Here is a 20,945-nt window from a genome sequence, read left to right as displayed (position 1 = left end):
ATGTGTGGAGTGTGTGTCGGTCTGTTCCTCACACTCTTCGCCCTGGTGGTGCAGATCTCCTGTCGGACGGAGTGTAAACAGCGGCAAGTCGTCCCAAAAAAACGCCCTCGACCTGCTGACTCTGACTCCAACTCTGACTCTGACTCAGACTGGGATTCTGGCTCAGACCTGTCGTCACGGCGACGGCGGCGCTTCGAGCGCACCCTGAACACCAACGTGTTCACCTCGGCGGAGGAGCTAGAGCGAGCTCAGCGACTAGAGGAGCGGGAGCGAATCATCCGCGAGATCTGGATGAACGGACAGCCTGATGTCCCGGGGACACGGAGCCTCAACCGCTACTACTAACACACACACACACACACACACACACACACACACACAGCTAAGAGTTCTGCGGATGTTTCTGGGAACATTTACAGAGAACATAAACTGTAACCTCGCACTGAAAGTGTATGTGCCTGCTAACACTTAACCTCCAGAGGTCAAAGGTCATGCTGATATGACCGGTTCCATAAAATCTAGAGGATGGCAAAGCTAATGGGAGACAAAGGCCAAGTGGAGGAGAGCAGCTAATATTTTAATCCTAACCCTAGGCAGCTCTGAAGGAGCTCCAGAACTCTGATTGGTCCGTTCCTTCTGCCTGTCAGTTCGGGGGCGTGACTGTAGAGGACGAGACTGAAGACCACCAGAACATTTCCTGATGATGAACCTGAAAGCATCATTAATTGAGGAGCACGTTAGGGTTGTTTTGTATGCTAGCTGGATGACTAGCTACACGTACGTCAGAACGCTTCATGCTACAACCCGCATTCTAACACAACCGGCCGAACGGAGCCGCCTTTAAAAAAAACTTCTACCTTTTTAAAAAAAAAAACAGATATATAAATATAAATATATATTTAGTGAGAGAAATGCTTAGAATCCGTCTCAGCTATTATAAAGAATATATTTTGAATATTTAATATTTTTTAATTGTTTATTTTTTTTTCCCTGACATTTTTATACCGTGGCAGCGTTTGGATTTTGTATTTTGTTTGTGATTGACAGCTCAGGGATGTAATCCGAGTGTTTCTGTGTAAAACCATTCTCACTATTTTATTCTTAAAGAAAAACGGGATGTGCTTTACTGCAAAATGTTCTGATCTATAAACCTCAAAGAGGTTGTGTTTGGTTTTTGTGCGTGAACAGATTTGATGGGTGGGAGTGGGGGTGGGAGAGTCGCGTGCCTTATTCAGAAAGCGTAAAGTTTCCTACATTCACACCCGCGGTGACGTGGCGTCCACGACGGTTTCCTGCGAACGGAACAAGAGCAACTTGTGGAGGCTTGTGATGTCACACAACTTTAAAATTCAGTAACTACCAGCATATGGGGTGGGACGGCCACTGAAACCATGGCAACGGGCTAAAGACAGTACACACCGACAGGAGACGGTGGAAAAGGTGAGGTGAAAAAGAAGAGAAAAGGTCACGTGGTTGATGTGACGCGAGGGTGAGAACAGCAATGTTGTTCATCCGCCGTCATTGCAACCGGGTTTCTTAGACGTTCCCATCGCTGACGGTCCTTCAGCTTATAAAGGGAACATGCAGCTGATGTGATGGGCTGTTACAGTAAGCCTAACCACACACACACACACAAACACACACACACACACACAGCTGTGAAATAAAGCTGAAGCTGTAGAAAAGCGAGTGTATTTCTGTCACCAACACAATGATGTTCTGCCTTTACATCTATTTCGGTTCAGTCGCCTGAGTAACTCAAGCACACTACGACATAAACGACGGCTGCTTGATGAAGAGCCTTGTGTTAGGTGTGTGTGTGTGTGTGTGTGTGTGTGTGTGTGTGTGTGTACTGAACAGGAGTGTTTATTAAAGAGTTATTCACTTCCCACAGGGACGATTTGTCTGACAGGAGAAGAAACGATAAATGAGACAGGCTGGGGTTTTTCCCCCACTGTGCATATCAACACGAGAGGAGGCAGAAGCGAGACGTGTGGAACTGACAGTGTGGACTTTTCCATCCATCCTTTTTTTTTGTTTTTGTTTTTGTTTTTTTTTTGTTTTAAAGTTGAAAACTTGACTGGAAAAAAAAAACCTGAATTCAAATGTTGGTTAAAGTCGAGTTTCTTGTTGCAGCAACATTTCTACATGCAGCTAAACACAAATATAACCAAAGAGGATAGATAGTGTGTGTCGTTAGGAAGACGAAAGCAACGTTAATGTCGAAAGCACTTATTAAAGATGAAGAAAAACAAACAAAATCTTTAAGTCCCATCTGATACGCTGCTGTTTTAGCGCTTTTGTGTTTGGGTGAAAATTATGGGTGTGTTAACTTTTACATCTTTAACATTTTCCCCCTGAATGTTCAGTAGTTTATAGAAACAGGTCTCACATTTTATTTCCGAGACTTTATCAGTAACTGAACAACGTCGTCTTGTTTTGAAAAGCTTCTATACTGTACATGGACCCCAAAACCCCCAGGTTCCGATCTATGTGCTGCCTTAAATCCACAGATCAGACTGGTGCTGTCACGTGTAAACCAATCGTAACCTGGTGCAGCGTGTGAGCTGGAACCAAAACCACACGCTGCTGGACTCAGATCAGCTGGTGACAGGATAAAGTGCAGTTCCAGCTGAACATTGTGCAGTGGAAAGAAATAAAAAAAATAATATTAATAAAGTCCGAGGCTCAGCTGCAATTCCTCACACCTCATTACTAAACCCGGAGTAACACGAATAGAAACGTGACTCACCAATCGTGTTACTGATGTGCGAGCATCACAATATTTATAAGATAAGATGTACCTTTATTCGTCCCACAATCTCTGTTACATCAGCAAAGAAATGCAAATATATGAGAAAAAAAACAACATAAAGACATAATATAGTATACTTTATAAACACAACACTGTGTATAAACACAAAGAAGATAAAAAAGACTTTTCCAGGTATTTTAATGAACACTTTGGTGGTAACACAGGTTCCTGCTGTAGTTTAACTCTGTAGTGTAACACAGGTTCCTGCTGTAGTTTAACTCTGTAGTGTAACACAGGTTCCTGCTGTAGTTTAACTCTGTAGTGTAACACAGGTTCCTGCTGTAGTTTAACTCTGGAGTGTAACACAGGTTCCTCTTGCTGTAGTTTAACTCTGGAGTATAACACGGGTTCCTGCTGTAGTTTAACTCTGTAGTGTAACACAGGTTCCTGCTGTAGTTTAACTCTGTAGTGTAACACAGGTTCCTGCTGTAGTTTAACTCTGTAGTGTAACACAGGTTCCTGCTGTACTTTAACTCAGTAGTGTAACACGGGTTCCTCTTGCTGTAGTTTAACTCTGTAGTGTAACAGGTTCCTACTGTAGTGTAACACAGGTTCCTGCTGTAGTTTAACTCTGGAGTGTAACACGGGTTCCTGCTGTAGTTTAACTCTGTAGTGTAACACAGGTTCCTCTTGCTGTAGTTTAACTCTGTAGTGTAACACAGGTTCCTCTTGCTGTAGTTTAACTCTGGAGTGTAACAGGTTCCTACTGTAGTGTAACACAGGTTCCTGCTGTAGTTTAACTCTGGAGTGTAACACGGGTTCCTGCTGTACTTTAACTCTGTAGTGTAACACAGGTTCCTGCTGTACTTTAACTCTGTAGTGTAACACAGGTTCCTCTTGCTGTAGTTTAGCTCTGGAGATCTGCTTCACAAAGTGTTTTCTACTCAACAGGAGCGTGGAGCTGAAGCATGTGGTTATTTTATACCCTACAGACAGCACAATGATCTGTTTCTGTCTGTGCAAACAGTGCCTTAAACGCATTAACCAAAATGTTTGCCTGTGCTTGGAATAAATTCCACACAAGCTCCAGAACTTTGTGTCTCGGTGTCTTTTTAAGCTTAGCACGCCCCCTGGTGGTGAAACATTACAATGAACTTTTTAGTTTTTCAGTTATTTCAGTCTTATAAACAGGATTATAGCAATGCATTTGCGTTGATATTAAACAATTATCCCGCGTCTAATGTCTCTATGATCTTACATTGTTAATAACACAACAGATATCCGTTATCTGTTCCATATCCCTTAGCAAAACAACGGATGCTAAATGCATTAGCATTATGTGTTAAATAAATGAGTTAAATAAACTAACTCGCGTTGAGTTCAGCGGTATTATCAAAAGCTTTACATCTGTTTAATGACCCGCTTTCCTCTGATTTTGGAGCAAAATAAAATAAAAAATAAAGTGACCTACCCAAGATGGCGCCGCCGTTATCCGGTCAGTATTTCCGGTCGACCGAAAGGTTTACATTCACCATAGCAACCGTTGCTATCCCTACCACAGTGGACACACATTAGCTAACATAGAATTCGGTCTCAAGGGGTTAAGATCGATTTGGTTTTTTTTTTAGTTGAACTATTAATATTCCTTAAATTAGAGGTGTATAATATAATAAATATAATGTCTATAAACACAACGCACGAGCTTCCGTTCCTGCCAGGAAACACATTCCGGGACACGAGGGTGAGAAAATTTATTTATAATAAAATAAATAAATAGAAGAAAGTTAAAGTTCATCTGCTGTTATGAACAGAAATCTAGAACTAAACCCTCCTTTGTGTGTGTGTGTGTGTGTGTGTGTGTGTGTGTGTGTGTGTGTGTGTGTGTGTGTGTGTGTGTGTGTAACCTTTAGAACAATAATAATAAAAAAGTTGTAGATGATTTACAACAAATAAAAATAATAAATAAAATAAAAAAGTTTCTCACCAAATGCACTGTTCTGTATTTTAGCAGAAACTCTTCGGCTCCTTGTGTTCCACAGATTTTGCCTGTTTACCTGTAAAAATGCTCCTGAAAGATCTTTCATTTTATCTATTTACAATAAATATTTATTTATTTATTTATTTATTTATTTATTTATTTATTTATTTATTTATTTATTAATAAAATCCTAAATCCTGTCTGTTCTCCATTTTCTACAACCATAACATAACCCTCATCCTATCCCTGGAGTTACAGCAAGACTGGGATATGCAGAAATCTATAAAACTGAAAATAAATGAATAAATAAATAAAGGTTTATTAAAGGTTTATTAAAGGTTTATTACTAAATGCAGATTTTGATCAATCATTTCTGATAGACGGTGTAATAAAAGGTCTCACACACTAAACTTTATTCCCACACAGAAGTCAGCCTTCCACAAAGCACAGACTTTATCCTATAAGAACGGCTATGCGCTACCCATCCGACCCAAAGTGGGGATCGGACAGCAGCCTTTAAAGTCAGAAAACCTTCTCAATCGCGAGATGAACCAGCTCTTCATCCAAAAACCCATCGCCTCATACGACACGTCCACACACACCGCTCCGCTCCACTTCATCCCGGCCCACGCCGCCTACGACAAGAAGGTAACGGACGCTTTATTAATGTTCACGATTCAGTCATGACAGGATCCTGTAACACTTTGTGACCTTTGCCCTCTCTCACACCTCTCTAGGTTCTGCGTTTCTATGGCTACTTCAGGCAGGAGGTTCTGCACTCGGCAGAGGAGTGCTGGCGTGTGCGTCCCGTCGTCTTACTTTACTACCTGGAGGATGACAGCATGTGTGTGTTGGAGCCAGAGGTAGAAAACTCAGGAATACCGCAGGGGAAACTGCTCAAGCGCCAGCGGCTGCCCAAGAACGAACGTGGAGAACATTACAACTGGAAAGACCTGAACCTCGCCATGGACCTGTGTGTGTACGGAACCGTGTACAGAATCACACACTGCGACGCCTTCACTCAGGTACACACACTCCAGATCACACAGGTCACTGCGCGCTTACACAAACTTTTTACTTTAATGTGTGTGTGTGTGTGTGTGTGTGTGTGTGTGTGTGTGTGTGTGTGTGTGTAGGAGTTCATGGAGAGTCAGGGGATAGTCCTGAACGACCCTGAGGCGACCCCCAGTGACCCCTACACTACCCATAGAGCTCAGTCTGAATACACTTTCATTACACCATCAGAATATGACAACCTCAAACAGTTCCTCACCATGGACCGCAAGGTATAACACACACACACACACACACACACACACACACACACACACACACACACACACACACACACACAAATACTCATATATATTTATAAAGGCCTTAATGTGATCCACATCCATCCAAATTTCCACAAAAAACCTTCCAAATATCAACAACCAGATTAGCAACAACATCAACAGCAGCTATAGCAGTAATGACAGCAGCAAGAGTTACAACAACAACAACAACAACAACAACAACAACAACAATAATAATAATAATAATAATAATAATAATAATAATAATAATAATTGATGACATTAATAATAATTGACATTGATGAGGAAATATGAAAGTAAGAATACTACAGCATGTGTGTGTGTGTGTGTGTGTGTGTGTGTGTGTGTGTGTGTGTGTGTGTGTGTGTGTGTGTGTGTAGGTGCTAAGGTTCTTTGCTCTGCTGGATGACTCAGACTCTCTGCATGATGAAAAGAGGCCTGTATCTATACAGTATTATCTGGTGGATGACTCGGTGGAGGTCAGTGAGGTGCACAAGCCCAACAGTGGCAGGGACACGTTTCCTCTCCTGCTGCGAAGACAGAGGATTCCTAAAAACTTCAAACCAGACTGCAGTGAGACTGAGACACACACACACACACACACACACATACACACACACACACACACTCACATTCAGGACACACTGAGAATCGGAGACACACACTAATCCAGTCATGAGCATGCACACTAACACACACACCTGTATAATGTGCAATCCCTCTCTCTGTCTCTGTCTCTGTCTCTCTCTCTCTCTGTCTCTCTCTGTCTCTGTCTCTGTCTCTCTCTGTCTCTGTCTCTCTCTGTCTCTGTCTCTCTCTGTCTCTCTGTCTCTCTCTGTCTCTGTCTCTCTCTCTCTGTCTCTCTCTCTCTCTCTCTGTCTCTCTCTCTCTCTCTCTCTCTCTCTCTCTCTCTCTCTCTCTCTCTCTCTGTCTCTCTCTCTCTCTCTCTCTCTCTCTCTCTCTCTCTCTCTGTCTCTCTCTCTCTCCTGCCTGTCTCTTTGTATGTCTCAGAGCCGTTCCCTAGCTGTGTTCTCGAAGTGTCTCCACAGGAAGTTGAGTATTACTCTCCAAAAGACTTCCGGGTCGGGGAGAAGCTGACGCTTTTGGGAAAGCACTTCCTGCTGTATGATTGTGACGAGTTCACTAAGCAGTACTACGAGCAGCACCACCCTGACCTCCCGCTCAAGCCCCTCCCTCCTGAGAAAAGGCCTGAGCAAGTGTGCAAGCAGGTAAAGATGATGTGTATATTTTAAAACAAACACACACACACAAACACACACACTTTGTGTCAAACCATAATGTGTTCTTTTGCACACACACACCTGCACACAGGTGATCCCACCGTACAACGGCTTTGGGTCTCTTGAAGACTCTCTCCAAAACTGTCTGACTCTGATTCCTGGGCCACCAAAGAAAGACCTAATAAAACTGCTGGAAAATGACCACAAAGTGCTGCGTTATGCTGCTAGGCTGGTGAGCACACACACACACACACATGCATGCATACGCACACACACACACTCGTGTACGCATACACACGCACACACACACACACACACACACACACACAGCTAAGCAGTAAAAGTCTCTCTTCTTCTGAAGGACTCTCAGAACCCTCAGGACGAGGGCCGTCGCTTCATCCTCCACTACTTCCTGTCTAACGACATGATCAGCATCTTTGAGAAATCCACACGCAACTCCGGCATCATCGGAGGAAAGTTCCTGGAGAAGACGCGCATTCCCAAACCGGGAAGCACGGTGGAAAACCCGCAGTACTACGGACCAGCCGATTTTGCTATCGGCGCCACAGTGGAGGGTAACAGTCACCTCTGACTTTAACTGTACACACAGAATAAAACACATGTGCAGGAGAATCAACCCTAATGACTCAGAGTCACTGATGTGTAGCAGAGGGTTACGGCTCTTACACCACAGCAATATAACAACAAACACTCGTTTTTCAAATGTATTCATTAGTAAATGAACCTAAAACCTAAAATGTTTCGTCACTGACACTCGAGATGCCTTTTATAAATGTTCTACAGATCTCTTCTCACCGACTTTAACTCATTTTATCCCTCAGTCTTCAGTCGGAAGTTCGTTCTGACAGACGCTGACCAGTACGTACTGGATTACCTCGAGTCTGAGGCAGAACATGAGCGAATCCCGGAGACGACCCTCGCCTCAGTCAGGAGAGCTCTGGGGAAGAAGGAGGCCTCGAGCACCAAACCGACCTCAGGATGAAGCTCGGCCTGCAGTCTGCACCACCACAGGGTGTCTTTCTCTCCCAGACACAGAGCTCACTGACGCCTCCTGCAGACTGCACTCATCTCTTACCTCCGTGTTCTGACAAAACGGCCTCCGGTGAAGCGGATACGTGTTTTTCACTTCATCCCTTATTAAACATGCGCTTTATTTTATTGCCACCTTACGGTGAAATTCTACATTCTTCACTTTTCACTTTTCGCTCTTTAGCAACAGAAACATTCCTGTGTGAAATAAAGCAACTAGTTTGTGATCTTTGTCACAGCTGTAGGTTTGTTACTGTCATATTTCCCTCACAACAGTTTGTCAAGGAATATATACAGTGTGTGTGTGTGTGTGTGTGTGTGTGTGTGTGTGTGTGTGTGTGTGTGTGTGTGTGTGTGTGTGCTCATGTAAAGCAGCTACAAACGGTCCTTCCCTTTAGCACATTTACACATTAGCACATTTACACAAACACATTAACACATTAGCACATTAACACATTAGCACATTAGCACATTTACACAAACACATTAACACATTAGCACATTAACACATTAGCACATTAGCACATTAACACATTAGCACATTAACATTAACACATTAACATTAGCACAATCCTGCGAACACTAATGAACATCTTCAGACCAACCTGAAGTGAGCACCGAACAGGAGAGTTTATCACCACAGAGTCTGACAGGAGACAAAGGTTTAAACAAAGCCACAGAACCTGATGTATTTGTGTAAAATGGCGTAAACTCGTAATAAACAGAGTTTAATGACGTCATTTATATTTGTACAGAAATGTTCATGTTTTGTTCTGTTACTGCAAAACTAGCATGAAAAGTCTTTCAGGAAAATTTACATTTTCTCTCTCACTCTGCCCCCCCCCCTCTCTCACTCTCTCTCTCTCTCTCTCGCTCTCTCTGCCTCTCTCTCTCACTCTGCCCCCCCTCTCTCTCACTCTCTCTCTCTCACTCTGCCCCCCCTCTCTCTCACTCTCTCTCTCTCTCTCTCTCGCTCTCTCTGCCTCTCTCTCTCTCTCTCGCTCTCTCTGCCTCTCTCTCACTCTGCCCCCCTCTCTCTCTCACTCTCTCTCTCACTCTCTCTCTCTCTCTCTCTCTCTCTCGCTCTCTCTGCCTCTCTCTCTCTCTCTCGCTCTCTCTGCCTCTCTCTCACTCTGCCCCCCTCTCTCTCTCTCTCTCTCTCTCTCACTCTCTCTCTCACTCTCTCACTCTGCCCCCCCTCTCTCTCACTCTCTCTCTCTCTGCCTCTCTGTCCCTCTCTCTCTCTCTCTGCCCCCCCTCTCTCTCTCTCTCACTCTGCCCCCTCTCTCTCACTCTGCCCCCCCCCTCTCTCTCACTCTGCCCCTCTCTCTCACTCTGCCCCCTCTCTCTCACTCTGCCCCCCCCTCTCTCTCACTCTGCCCCCTCTCTCTCACTCTGCCCCCACCCTCTGTCTCTCCCTCTCTCTCACTCTGCCCCCTCTCTCTCTCTGCCTCTGTCTCTCTCTCCCTCTCTCTCACTCTGCCCCCCCCTCTCTCTCTCACTCTGCCCCCTCTCTCTCACTCTGCCCCCACCCTCTCTCTCTGCCTCTCTCTCACTCTCACTAGTGTAAGATTTCTCTTTAAAGCACAGAGAAAGCTTCCGTATTAAGGCTCATTGCACAAACCTTCACAGGTAAAAGACATTAAAGGTGTATGTACTACATGGTGTGTGTACTACATGGTGTGTGTACTACATGGTGTGTGTACTACATGGTGTGTGTACTACATGGTGTGTGTACTACATGGTGCGTGTACTACATGGTGTGTGTACTACATGGTGTGTGTACTACATGGTGTGTGTACTACATGGTGTATGTACTACATGGTGTGTGTACTACATGGTGTATGTACTACATGGTGTGTGTACTACATGGTGTGTGTACTACATGGTGTTAGCAGCACACGGACTCGTCATTACATTTATACCTTAACAATGTGCGCCGTGACCATTCTTCCTTTCTCATCTATCTAAATTATATTACAGACGATTCTGAACTAAAAATCAGAATGAAATCAGAAGGGCCTGAGCAAGTGTGCAAGCAGGTAAAGATGATGTGTATATTTTAAAACAAACACAAACACACCCACACACACACACACTTTTATTGTTTTGTTCTGTTACTGCAAAACTAGCATGAAAACACTTTCAGGAAAATTTACATGTTCTCCTAAATGTTTCTCCTAAGGCTTCCTTCATAATAATAAAAAACAACAACCAGCAGGAGTTTAAATAAGAACGCATTTATTCATCCGGATCACATGCACGAAAGAAACACATTATTCACAATGTTGTTCTCCCTCACAGCTCCTTACAGATGTCGCGACAGTAGGGCGCCTGACGGAGGGGTGGACGTGGATGTCGTCTGCTTTGCGTGCCACAAATCTTACATTTTAACACTTTATATGACCGAGGAAGCGAGTTCCCTTTTCCACCGACACAAACCAGCCTGCGTTGGCATCGGACCGACGAGCCGAATTACCACCTGATTGCGTCACTGCGCTGCTGAATTCTGATTGGTCAGAAGGTGTAAAGCAGTAGCGCAGTAGCAGCGTATGACAAATGCTACACATAAACATTTACAGTTATTGAACACTTAAGGAAGGAGTCTCCAGTGTCAGAGCTTTGTAGAAGCTTTCAGGAAGTCCGTTATGACGTTATGAGATTTACGCTTCTCAGAAAAACATCTTTAGCTGCATTTCTTTTGTCCTTTTTTTTTTTTTTAATTATTATCTTTGAGCGAAAACAAAAGGGAACCTGGTGAACCAGAACCGCAGAGTAAACAGGAACTAACGCATTTTATGGAAGTTCCACAACATTTAATACAAAAGAACTGTATGACAAGCTGTTCTGTAATAAATTAATAAAGAACTCAGGGATGTGATGTTACATGTGACTGTACACACAGCGTTACGTGTGACCGTACACACAGCGTTACGTGTGACCGTACACACACAGCGTTACGTGTGACCGTACACACACAGCGTTACGTGTGACCGTACACACACAGCGTTACGTGTGACCGTACACACACAGCGTTACGTGTGACCGTACACACACAGCGTTACGTGTGACCGTACACACACAGCGTTACGTGTGACCGTACACACACAGCGTTACGTGTGACCGTACACACACAGCGTTACGTGTGACCGTACACACACAGCGTTACGTGTGACCGTACACACACAGCGTTACGTGTGACCGTACACACACAGCGTTACGTGTGACCGTACACACACAGCGTTACGTGTGACCGTACACACACAGCGTTACGTGTGACCGTACACACACAGCGTTACGTGTGACCGTACACACACAGCGTTACGTGTGACCGTACACACAGCGTTACGTGTGACCGTACACACAGCGTTACGTGTGACCGTACACACAGCGTTACGTGTGACCGTACACACAGCGTTACGTGTGACCGTACACACAGCACTGCACCCCCTTGTGGTGGAAAATAATCACCCGACATGGCAAATCTCTTCGTTGTAAGTGTGTAGATGCTCGACTGTCGAATTAATCGTTTGTTTTTTAAATTACACTTAAGATGTTGTCACGGTGACTAAATTCATTCTTTTTTGGCTGTTCATTTATTAATTCATTGACAGAACTGGCTTTTAAATGGATTTTGGTGGAAAGCGTTTCTATGCTGCGTTGTTTTACTGTGCTGTCGATCAGCGTTCGTGCCGTGAAGGTCGCGGCCTGCGTTCCTGAGTAAAACGTCACATCGCTCCGTTTTTTTATACGAAGGTCAATCGGGAGGCTTCTTAGTTCGTCCATATTTAAGAGTCGGTGTTGCTCATCTGTGTACGTATCCCATAATTCTCTTCCCCAGATCGGTTTCACGAACGGTTTAAAGACTTTCTGACTTCCTAATTGTGATTGAGAAAAAGCCACGACACGCAAGACACCCCATCCCCCCTTCAAAAAACAACAACAACAACAACAACAACATCCCATGTGGTGTGTGACCTGCACTCTGGATGTCCTTCCCAGGCAGAAGCAGGCCTGTTTGCTCACGATCCCCAGAGCTGGCTGATACAGTACTGATTCAGAAAGCATAAAAAAAAGAAAACATGGCTTTCGAACGATAGAACGTAAAGAAGCGGCGGATTGGTGCGAAGTGGCAGAAGAGAGAGAGATAGCAATAATGCTTATTTGAAAAGAAATGAACAGAATACTGATATTGATGTACAAAAAAGAAATAGGTAAGAAAAAAAAGAAAGGGAACATGGGGGATTATTTCCCCTCGACGGGGCCAACACTTTTGGATGGCACGTCTTCTATGGAATGTTGTAGCACCCTCAGTCTGTTGTTCATCAGAACAGGAAACTGACCATTTATTTCCTGTTCTTGTCCCTTACAAAAATGGGGCAGGGTTATAAAAATAGGGGCGGGGTTAAGGGGCCTTGAGCTTCTTCAGCCGAGGTGATGTTCCGTTCTCCAGCTTGAGCGCGCCGTTCTCATGGTGACCAGCTGCAACACACACACACACTTTAGAAAGCAGGTATTGTGTCTCTCATGTACACACACACCTCAAAACTAACTTTGCTGCACACATAAAACACACCACTATATGATACGAAGCCCTAAAATGTTAAACGATGGTTTAATTTTAAGACAAAATCTTAGTCACTTACAAAGAGCCGTCATGTAGAAATGATTATATAACATTAAAATCTCGCTGAAATTGAAACCAATTTGAATATTAATACAGTATATAAAAGTGACCTTAGGGCGGGGTTATGTACGAGCTCGGGGTTAAGGGCGGGGTTATGTACGAGCTCGGGGTTAAGGGCGGGGTCATGTACGAGCTCGGGGTTAAGGGCGGGGTCATGTACGAGCTCGGGGTTAAGGGCGGGGTCATGTACGAGCTCGGGGTTAAGGGCGGGGTCATGTACGAGCTCGGGGTTAAGGGCGGGGTTAAGGGCGGGGTTATGTACGAGCTCGGGGTTAAGGTGACTGGGTTAAGGGCGGGGTTATGTACGAGCTCGGGGTTAAGGGCGGGGTTATGTACGAGCTCGGGGTTAAGGGTGGGGTTAAGGGCGGGGTTATGTACGAGCTCGTGGTTAAGGGCGGGGTTATGTACGAGCTCGGGGTTAAGGGTGGGGTTAAGGGCGGGGTTATGTACGAGCTCGGGGTTAAGGGTGAGGTTAAGGGCGGGGTTATGTACGAGCTCGGGGTTAAGGGTGGGGTTAAGGGTGGGGTTATGTACGAGCTCGGGGTTAAGGGTGAGGTTAAGGGCGGGGTTATGTACGAGCTCGGGGTTAAGGTGACTGGGTTAAGGGCGGGGTTATGTACGAGCTCGGGGTTAAGGGCCACTGAATGGTGGTTGTCATGGTGATGTGCATGTCGTTTATTAGCAGTTATCTGTTCTGTCTACTATTTTCTATCAATTATTAAAAACATTACAAGCTCCTTAATATTCAAATGTGTTCAAATATAATATTCAACGGCACATTTTAGGTTAAAATTAAAATTCCAGTGTTGAGTGTCATCACAGTGCAACTGAGAATGTATCTTAGCAAACATGTGTGCGTGTGTGTGTGCGTGTGTGTGTGTGTGTGTACCTGGGTCACGTTTGACTGTGCGTGAAGTCTGTTGTTTAGCTGCTGCTCTCTTTCTCGCTTGTTCCAGTCGGAACTCACGGGTTCGCCTCAGCTGGAAACAGAAAAACTTCCACAGCAGCCAAGATTGTGTAGAACAGACCAGGAACAACACCAAGAGCCTAAACACACACACACACACACACACACACAGAAAAAGATTCTTGAAATTGAAGAGATAGAGTACATGTACATATCTGATAACATATTTGAATGAAAGGTCACTAAAGGTCATTAGTAAGGAAACTCATCCTCAGTTCCTCTTATTGTCCACATTATGCATCATTTACAAAGCCAAAGCACAGCGTGAGAGCGGAAAATCTGTCTAGCGGCGGTTGTGTGTGTGTGTGTGTGTGTGTGTGTGTGTGTTTTACCTTACAGCGAGGGTGTTGAAGTTTCCAGCCTCCCAGTCAAGTGTCTGGTTCTCCGATCGCGCCAAACCAAAACCCACAGACAAGAACATCAGGGTCAAAGACACCATACGTGTCAAAACAAACCCCACTGACCACAAATCAAACCTACACACACACACACACACACACACACACACACACAGTTTAAAAAGCAGTATTGCACACAGGTGACATCAGTAACGCTCCACGCTTGTGAGTTTTACATTTTATGGTGAGTCTCGTCGATAAAGTAGATGAGTCTGGAGAGATGGAAACCGGTCTCAGAGACGTACTGCAGGAAGAGTAACACCAGTCCTACACGTGTTAGACTGCACACACACACACACACACCTCATGAGTACACTGTATGAATTTAAATCAAACCTTCATTAAAACGTGTGCACTCACTTTAACAGGTATGCTGCCAGGATGTGAGACAGGTACAGGCAGATATACTGCAGCTGACGGGGGATCTCTTCCTGCAACACACACACACACACACACACACACACACACACACACACACACACACACACACACACACACACACACACACACACACACACACACACACACACATACACATACACAGACAGAATTTACAAGTCTTCCCTAATTCACACACAGCTCCCTCCTCTCTTGCCTCTCACCTTGCGCACTTTCTGGAAGTAGAGCTCAGGCACAGCGTGGAGCCAATACGCCAACTGGGTCAGATAGAAAAACTTCACTTGGAACCTGAGAGAGAGAGAGAGAGAGAGAGAGAGAGAGAGAGAGAGAGAGAGAGAGAGAGAGAGAGAGAGAGAGAGAGAGAGAGAGAGAGAGAGAGAGAGAGAACTTGCTAACTGTTCATTAAAACAGCTGCGACTTAATCACATGAATATAGTAAATCCATCATTTACATCACAGCCATCTTGAATCCTGATTGGTTTCGATTCTGATTGGTCAGGTGATGAATTTGTTTTACAACAGCAGTCCTGCCATGTTATTGTTTTACAGTGTGTGTGTTTGTGTGTGTGTGAGTGTTTACCTCAGGTGGACGTGAGGGTAGTTCTCCCAAAGGCTGCTCGGGTGCAGAATGTAACCTTCCTGCAAATATAAATATATGTTTACAGACAGACAGAACTACTTGGTTGATGGCTACAGTGTGTGTGTGTGTGTGTGTGTGTGTGTGTGTGTGTGTGTGTGTGTGTGTGTGTCTTACAGTAGCGAGAACATATAGACTCCACAAACTGGAGACGAGGTAGAACACACACAGTTGTCCAGACTCGTTAAACTTAGTGTTCTTGCTCTTGGAAAGGTGCAGACGCCTGTTTACTTTCTGTACACAACAAACAAACAAACAAACAAACAAACAGGATTAAGGGTGAAACTAGCACATTTACACACAGTCTCAGGTGGCCGTGATGTAACTTACATCCAGGATGTACTCCTGAACCACAGCGTGGAGGATGATGGTGATGAAGACATAGAAGAGGATGGTGGCACAGTCTTTCCATCCATAATGGTACAGAGTCAGCTCTCCATCTGTAACACACCAGACACACACACACACACACTTGGTACACCTCGTTGTGTAAAGATAATGACTTTTGTCTTGCATGGCGTGTGTGCGTGTGCGTGTGTGTGTGTGTGTTACCTGCAGTCAGTGTGCTGATGTTGTACTGTGGCTGGATAAAGAGAATGGCTGTTTTTGCTGTTGCCTGTTCAAATCAAACATTTTAATTAATTATAAATAAACAAACAAATAAAACAACCCGATTCTGATGCCATGATCGATATCAAGATAAACAACGTCATAATAAACAGACTACATTTGAACCATTACACGAAAAACGGTCCACAAAGACATTCGGACTGAACAGACTCCGTTCTTTAGCTACCTGCTAAACTCAGATAATCTTACCGCTACCTGCTATCGCTAACCGACCCAAAAGCTACTAAAACACTAACTAACTAGCAAATCATTCAAAATATCCGTTGCTATCTTATAAATGTACCTGATTTAACAAACTCTGACCATTTAAATACGATTAAAACCCGTCATGACGCAACGGCAGCACGCTAGCTAATTGTTAGCTCGCCGATTAGCATTAACTGCAACTGAACCAGTTCGCAGGTGTAGAGTGCAAATAATTATTAAACAATTACATCACATAATAAAACATTACGGAACTTTTAGAAAAGGCACAGAATTTATTGTAGCTTCCGTCTGTGCTAGTTTCTTTATCACGGACGTCACAGCGATTAGCATGACAGCATTTTCATTCCTCATTAAATGCAAGAGATTATTTTATTCGTTTCTTCTTCGGTGCCGCGGCCGTTTTAAATGTTGTTACGAGTTATGAAACTTCTCAGGAAAGTGACTCAGGCAGTTTTACCACACAGCTGCAATTCTAACCAGTTTCCATAGAAACCAAACTCTCTGAAGAAACTGAGAAAGAGAAGTTAGCACGCATCGCTAACCAGCACTTTCATGCTATTCATTACAGAGTTTGATTATTATGCTGGATTAATTTTCACTCTGCTGGATTAACTAATAGCTAGATTTACTTCTTTAATCTTGGATTAAGTCAATAACATGAATCGAGACGGGATTATCGGATTAAGGCATTATGTATAAACTCGAATAAATTATGTTTTAGTTCAACATTTTATGGTTTAAAGTTTGATGCCAATTTGATTAAATCTTCAGCAGTCAAGGGTTATTATTTTCATATCCAGGAAGTAAAGTGTTAAATGAATTCGAAGTATTAGATAAATCATAATTCTTGAGTTAAACCGTTATATAAATGTTGGATTAAATCTCACGACGATGCGATTTTTTCCCCACAAAACTTATCAACATGAAATCAACCGATAACTATTGGATTAAAAGTGTTAATCCATACGATGTTGGATTATCCTAGATGTGTGCTGGACTAACTGATACTACTAGGATTAACACAGAAAATGTTGCAAATTATGCGTCGTTTTTAAAATGTCGATACCTCATTTTAAACCATAGCTACAAATCTGATGCTTATTATGAGCTAAATTCTTGGATTAACCCATTTATGATGCAGTAAGTTAACAAACATCTGAATAAACTAATAACCAAAGACAAATTTTTTTGCCTGATAAAAAAAAGTCTAATTGGACACATCGGATTAGATTAGATTAGATTAACCATCTGACATCAAATAATTGTAATGGTTGTATTTCTAAAGTTTTGGATGTACATGCTACAGGGTTAATCTGATGCTTGGATTAACCAAACAGCTAAACTGCTGGATTCACCCAAGAGCCATCAAGATTCACATCTCACATCGAAAGGAGTGGATTGTGGAATAAACACACATCTAAACTCCTGGATTAAACCACAAAGTCATGGATTAAACCATAAGGTCCTGGATTTTAAACCACAGACTCCTGGATTTTAAACCACAGACTCCTGGATTTTAAACCACAGACTCCTGGATTTTAAACCACAAGGTCCTGGATTTAAAACCACAAGGTCCTGGATTTAAAACCACAAGGTCCTGGATTTAAAACCACAAGGTCCTGGATTAAACCCCAAAGTCCTGAGTTTAACCATAAAGTCCTGGAATGAACCATAATGTCCTGGATTAAAGCATAAAAACCTGGATTAACCCATATCTAATAACTGTTGGATTATTCCACATTCCACTGTGTCTAACTGTCCTGTAGGTGTTAATTCTTTTGGGATTTATTTTGTTTTATCTAAATTATTTCCACTCAGCAAACTAATCTGTTCATTCAACACGAACGAATGAAGAGGGGGGAAAACCGCTGGGGGGGGGGGGGAGTGAAATGTTATTTAAAAGGCAGGAAAAAGAGGGAGAAGAAGCCGAGCAGTTAAAAAAAAAAAAAAAAAAAAAAAGCCCAACCACCTGCACTGAGACGTGGCACTTTATAATCTGCCCTGAACTCCGGGGGGATCTAAAGAGCAAACCGCTGCTTGTGCTTTACGGATTTGTTCTTAAAACTTCTTTAACCACAAAATCACAAGTTTCTTAAAACCTGCTGCTATCATTGCAGCCCCTGTAGTGTTTACATGTGATGGTGATTCACTTCAGACACTCAGTAAAAGGTCAGATTACAACACAGATATCAGACTTTTGTACAAATCCGACTGCAGACACTCGGCTACATGAAGCTGTAACTGTTTCCCTGGAAAAGGCAAATAAATGCGGAAAAGAGCACAAAACTGTTGAGAAAATGCTCATTTTATCACAGCTATAAAATTAAAAGCCTGTGTGTGTGTGTGTGTGTGTGTGTGTCAGTGTAAGTGTGTGTCTCTCTGTGAGTTAGTGAGTGTGTGTGTAAGTGTGTGTGTGTCTCTCTCTCTCCGAGTGTGTGTGTGTGTGTGTAACATACCTCAAACATCAGGCCAATTAAAATAAAGATGACTAAACTAAACACAATGTCTGCGTGGTTCTGAATTAAAAACTCCTGACTAAAGAAAGGGTAGCTCTTGTTTCTTCTCCGAAAAGCCATTTCTAATTAATTCCCAGTTTCCCTTTATCTTTCTCTTTATCTTTCTCTTTCTTTTTCCCTTTCTTTCTTTCTTTCTTTCTTTCTTTCTTTCTTTCTTTCTTGGATCCTTGTTTTTCTGCTCCGGCAACGAAGAGGAAAAAAAAAAAAAAAAAAAACTTCAGTCTGCAAGTTAACTTTCTATCCGCACCGCGCATGCGTCGGTCTTAAAGGGCGCGCGCGCGCGGCATTCCTGTGTGAAAGGCGACGTAAGCATTTTTTATGTATTAGTTTGTTATGGAATTACAAGTTCATAATCAAAACCTTGTTAGATAATAAAACTCGTTTCTGTTACTTGTGACACTCGACAGTATTAAAAACAGATCATGTTTTAAGCCTCAGTAAAATACTTGAATGAATATGAATATGCATGAATACCCAAAGCTACTAAACTGCTAGTAATTCAGACAGCGTTATAATTATGTTATTTATTTTTTTCTTGGTTACCCATCAGATCCCACCGACTAGCCAACGTTCCCCTAAGACACCACAGCCACCAGTTACAGCTACCAGACATGAAGGGTGTAGGTTAAAGCTACATTCACAAGTCACTGTTTGCTGTACCATGAATTCACCAGTGATCGTTCCTTCTTCCGATTTCTACAGTAATCTGTGTGTTTTAAGACTAGCATCATAAGACTAGCATCATATGCTTCAAACAGTCCACCATTGTTCCTGTCCCGAAAGAAACCCCATCCCACCTGCCTCAAGGATTTCTGCCCTGTAGCTCTGACCTCAGTAGTGATGAAGTGCTTTCGAAAGACTGGTCAGAGACTTCATCACTGCATCACTACCAGACACACTGGATCCACTACAGTTCACGTACCACCAGAACTGCTCGACTGAGGACGCCGTCGATCTTCTCCACACTACGATGAGCCACCTGGACTGCAGAAAAGAATTATGCAAAAATGCTGTTTGTGGGCTACAGTTCAGCGTTCAACACCATAATTCCCTCCACGCTCACCTCTAAGTTAGAGGTCCTAGGATTCAACCTGTCGCTGTGTCAATGGATCTCCAACTTCCTGACAGACCGACCACAACCTGTACGGGTGGGCAAAAAAACCTCATCCACCCTCACCCTGGAGCTCCCCCAGGTTGTGTTTTAAGCCCCCTGCTGTACTCACTGTACACATATGACTGTGTGGCCACTTCCAACTCCACCACCATCATCAAGTTTGCCGACAACACTGTTGTGGTGGGTCTGATCTCCAACAACGACGAGGCGGCTTACCTACAGGAGACTAAAAACCTGGAGAGATGGTGCTAGGAGAACAATCTTCTCCTGAACGTCAGCAAGACTAAGGAGTTCAAGGTGGACTTCAGCACGAAGCAGGAGCGTCATACCAACCGCTAAACATCGACGGGACTCCAGTGGAGAGAGTTTACGGTACCTAGATGTTCACATCACACAGGACTTTTCTTGGTCCTGTCACATCAACACCCTGGTGAAGAAGGCCCGGCAGCGTCTGTACCATCTGAGATGCTTAAGGGACTTCTCAGGTGCTAAACACTTTCTACACCTGCACCATTGAGAGCGTCCTGACGGGTAGCGTCACTTCCTGGTTCGGGAACAGCACCATGCAGGACAGGCGATCCCTCCAGAGGGTGGTGCGATCAGCTGAACTTACCATCCACACTGAGAGACAGATGCAAAAAGCATTTCATTGCATGTTGTACTCTGTATGTGTGTGTGTATGTGACAAATAAAATTTGATTTGATTTGAATTGATAAATATGAAGAAGAAGAAGAAGAAGAAGAAGAAGAAGAAGAAGAAGAAGAAGAAGCAGGGTGTCTTCACTCTCATTGGTTCTCATAAGGGTCATCTTTGTCAAGCCCACATCTGCTTAGCGGGAGTCGTCAGCTCAAGTTGGAAATGAAAGTTTTTGGTGTGTAATAATAATGGTTTGCATTCTTCACCCTTCGCTTTCGAACCCATCTTATGGTAACCCATCTTATGGTAACCCATCTTATGGTAACCCATCTTATGATAATATGGAGAACGATTTCTGCCGCACCTATATATATATATACACAGTACAGACCAAAAGTTTGGACACACCA

At 43.5% G+C, this 20,945-nt stretch overlaps 3 protein-coding genes across 6 annotated transcripts in view; 2 read left to right on the top strand and 1 right to left on the bottom strand.

Annotated features, from left to right (window-relative positions):
- The window catches only part of LOC113658603 (protein eva-1 homolog C), a 43,401-nt gene extending 41,126 nt beyond the window's left edge, over positions 1 to 2,275 (top strand). For 2 of the 3 annotated variants that reach the window (XM_027171131.2, XM_027171130.2), the window contains exon 8: positions 1 to 2,275. This exon is cut by the window's left edge and continues 29 nt beyond it. In XM_027171131.2, the coding sequence (XP_027026932.1) occupies positions 1 to 345 (345 nt within the window). In that variant the 3' untranslated portion in view covers positions 346 to 2,275. The other variant, XR_003444424.2, reaches the window with a different exon arrangement.
- Positions 2,276 to 4,295: 2,020 nt separating this feature from the next.
- Positions 4,296 to 8,570, top strand: efhc1 (EF-hand domain (C-terminal) containing 1). Its single transcript, XM_027171124.2, has 9 exons — positions 4,296 to 4,496; positions 5,160 to 5,381; positions 5,471 to 5,758; positions 5,870 to 6,019; positions 6,433 to 6,625; positions 7,064 to 7,281; positions 7,385 to 7,525; positions 7,655 to 7,868; positions 8,136 to 8,570. Exons 1-9 carry the CDS (start codon positions 4,434 to 4,436, stop codon positions 8,294 to 8,296), a joined length of 1,650 nt encoding a protein of 549 aa, XP_027026925.1. The 5' UTR covers positions 4,296 to 4,433; the 3' UTR covers positions 8,297 to 8,570.
- Positions 8,571 to 10,567: 1,997 nt separating this feature from the next.
- tram2 (translocation associated membrane protein 2) lies at positions 10,568 to 18,992 on the bottom strand. 2 transcript variants are annotated; one of them, XR_007143859.1, is made up of 11 exons: positions 18,725 to 18,992; positions 15,984 to 16,047; positions 15,762 to 15,871; positions 15,549 to 15,665; positions 15,375 to 15,433; positions 14,998 to 15,082; positions 14,756 to 14,826; positions 14,572 to 14,676; positions 14,335 to 14,473; positions 13,920 to 14,077; positions 10,568 to 12,825 (listed from the first exon to the last, which is right to left on the bottom strand). XR_007143859.1 is itself a non-coding variant. In XM_027171145.2 (11 exons), exons 1-11 carry the CDS (start codon positions 18,842 to 18,844, stop codon positions 12,749 to 12,751), a joined length of 1,110 nt encoding a protein of 369 aa, XP_027026946.2. In that variant the 5' UTR covers positions 18,845 to 18,991; the 3' UTR covers positions 10,568 to 12,748. The 2 variants fall into 2 exon arrangements, 1 of the variants encoding a protein (XP_027026946.2); XM_027171145.2 differs by having other exon boundaries at positions 14,330 to 14,473; positions 18,725 to 18,991.
- Positions 18,993 to 20,945: the final 1,953 nt, after the last annotated feature.

This window comes from Tachysurus fulvidraco, chromosome 9 (assembly GCF_022655615.1).
Source record: "Tachysurus fulvidraco isolate hzauxx_2018 chromosome 9, HZAU_PFXX_2.0, whole genome shotgun sequence".
Taxonomy (NCBI): domain Eukaryota; kingdom Metazoa; phylum Chordata; class Actinopteri; order Siluriformes; family Bagridae; genus Tachysurus; species Tachysurus fulvidraco.
This window is presented reverse-complemented; position numbering and strand designations above follow the sequence as displayed.

What these genes read in the sequence shown, in the direction of transcription:
- efhc1 (XM_027171124.2), top strand. Translation starts at nt 4,434, where the DNA reads ATGTCTATAAACACAACGCACGAGCTTCCGTTCCTGCCAGGAAACACA. An exon ending in ACACATTCCGGGACACGAGG is followed by an intron (nt 4,497 to 5,159) that starts GTGAGAAAATTT and finishes ATTCCCACACAG; the next exon opens with AAGTCAGCCTTCCACAAAGC. An exon ending in ACGCCGCCTACGACAAGAAG is followed by an intron (nt 5,382 to 5,470) that starts GTAACGGACGCT and finishes ACACCTCTCTAG; the next exon opens with GTTCTGCGTTTCTATGGCTA.
- tram2 (XM_027171145.2), bottom strand. Translation starts at nt 18,844, where the DNA reads ATGGCTTTTCGGAGAAGAAACAAGAGCTACCCTTTCTTTAGTCAGGAG. An exon ending in TTCAGGAGTACATCCTGGAT is followed by an intron (nt 15,666 to 15,761) that starts GTAAGTTACATC and finishes TGTTGTGTACAG; the next exon opens with AAAGTAAACAGGCGTCTGCA. An exon ending in GACGAGACTCACCATAAAAT is followed by an intron (nt 14,474 to 14,571) that starts GTAAAACTCACA and finishes GTGTGTGTGTAG; the next exon opens with GTTTGATTTGTGGTCAGTGG.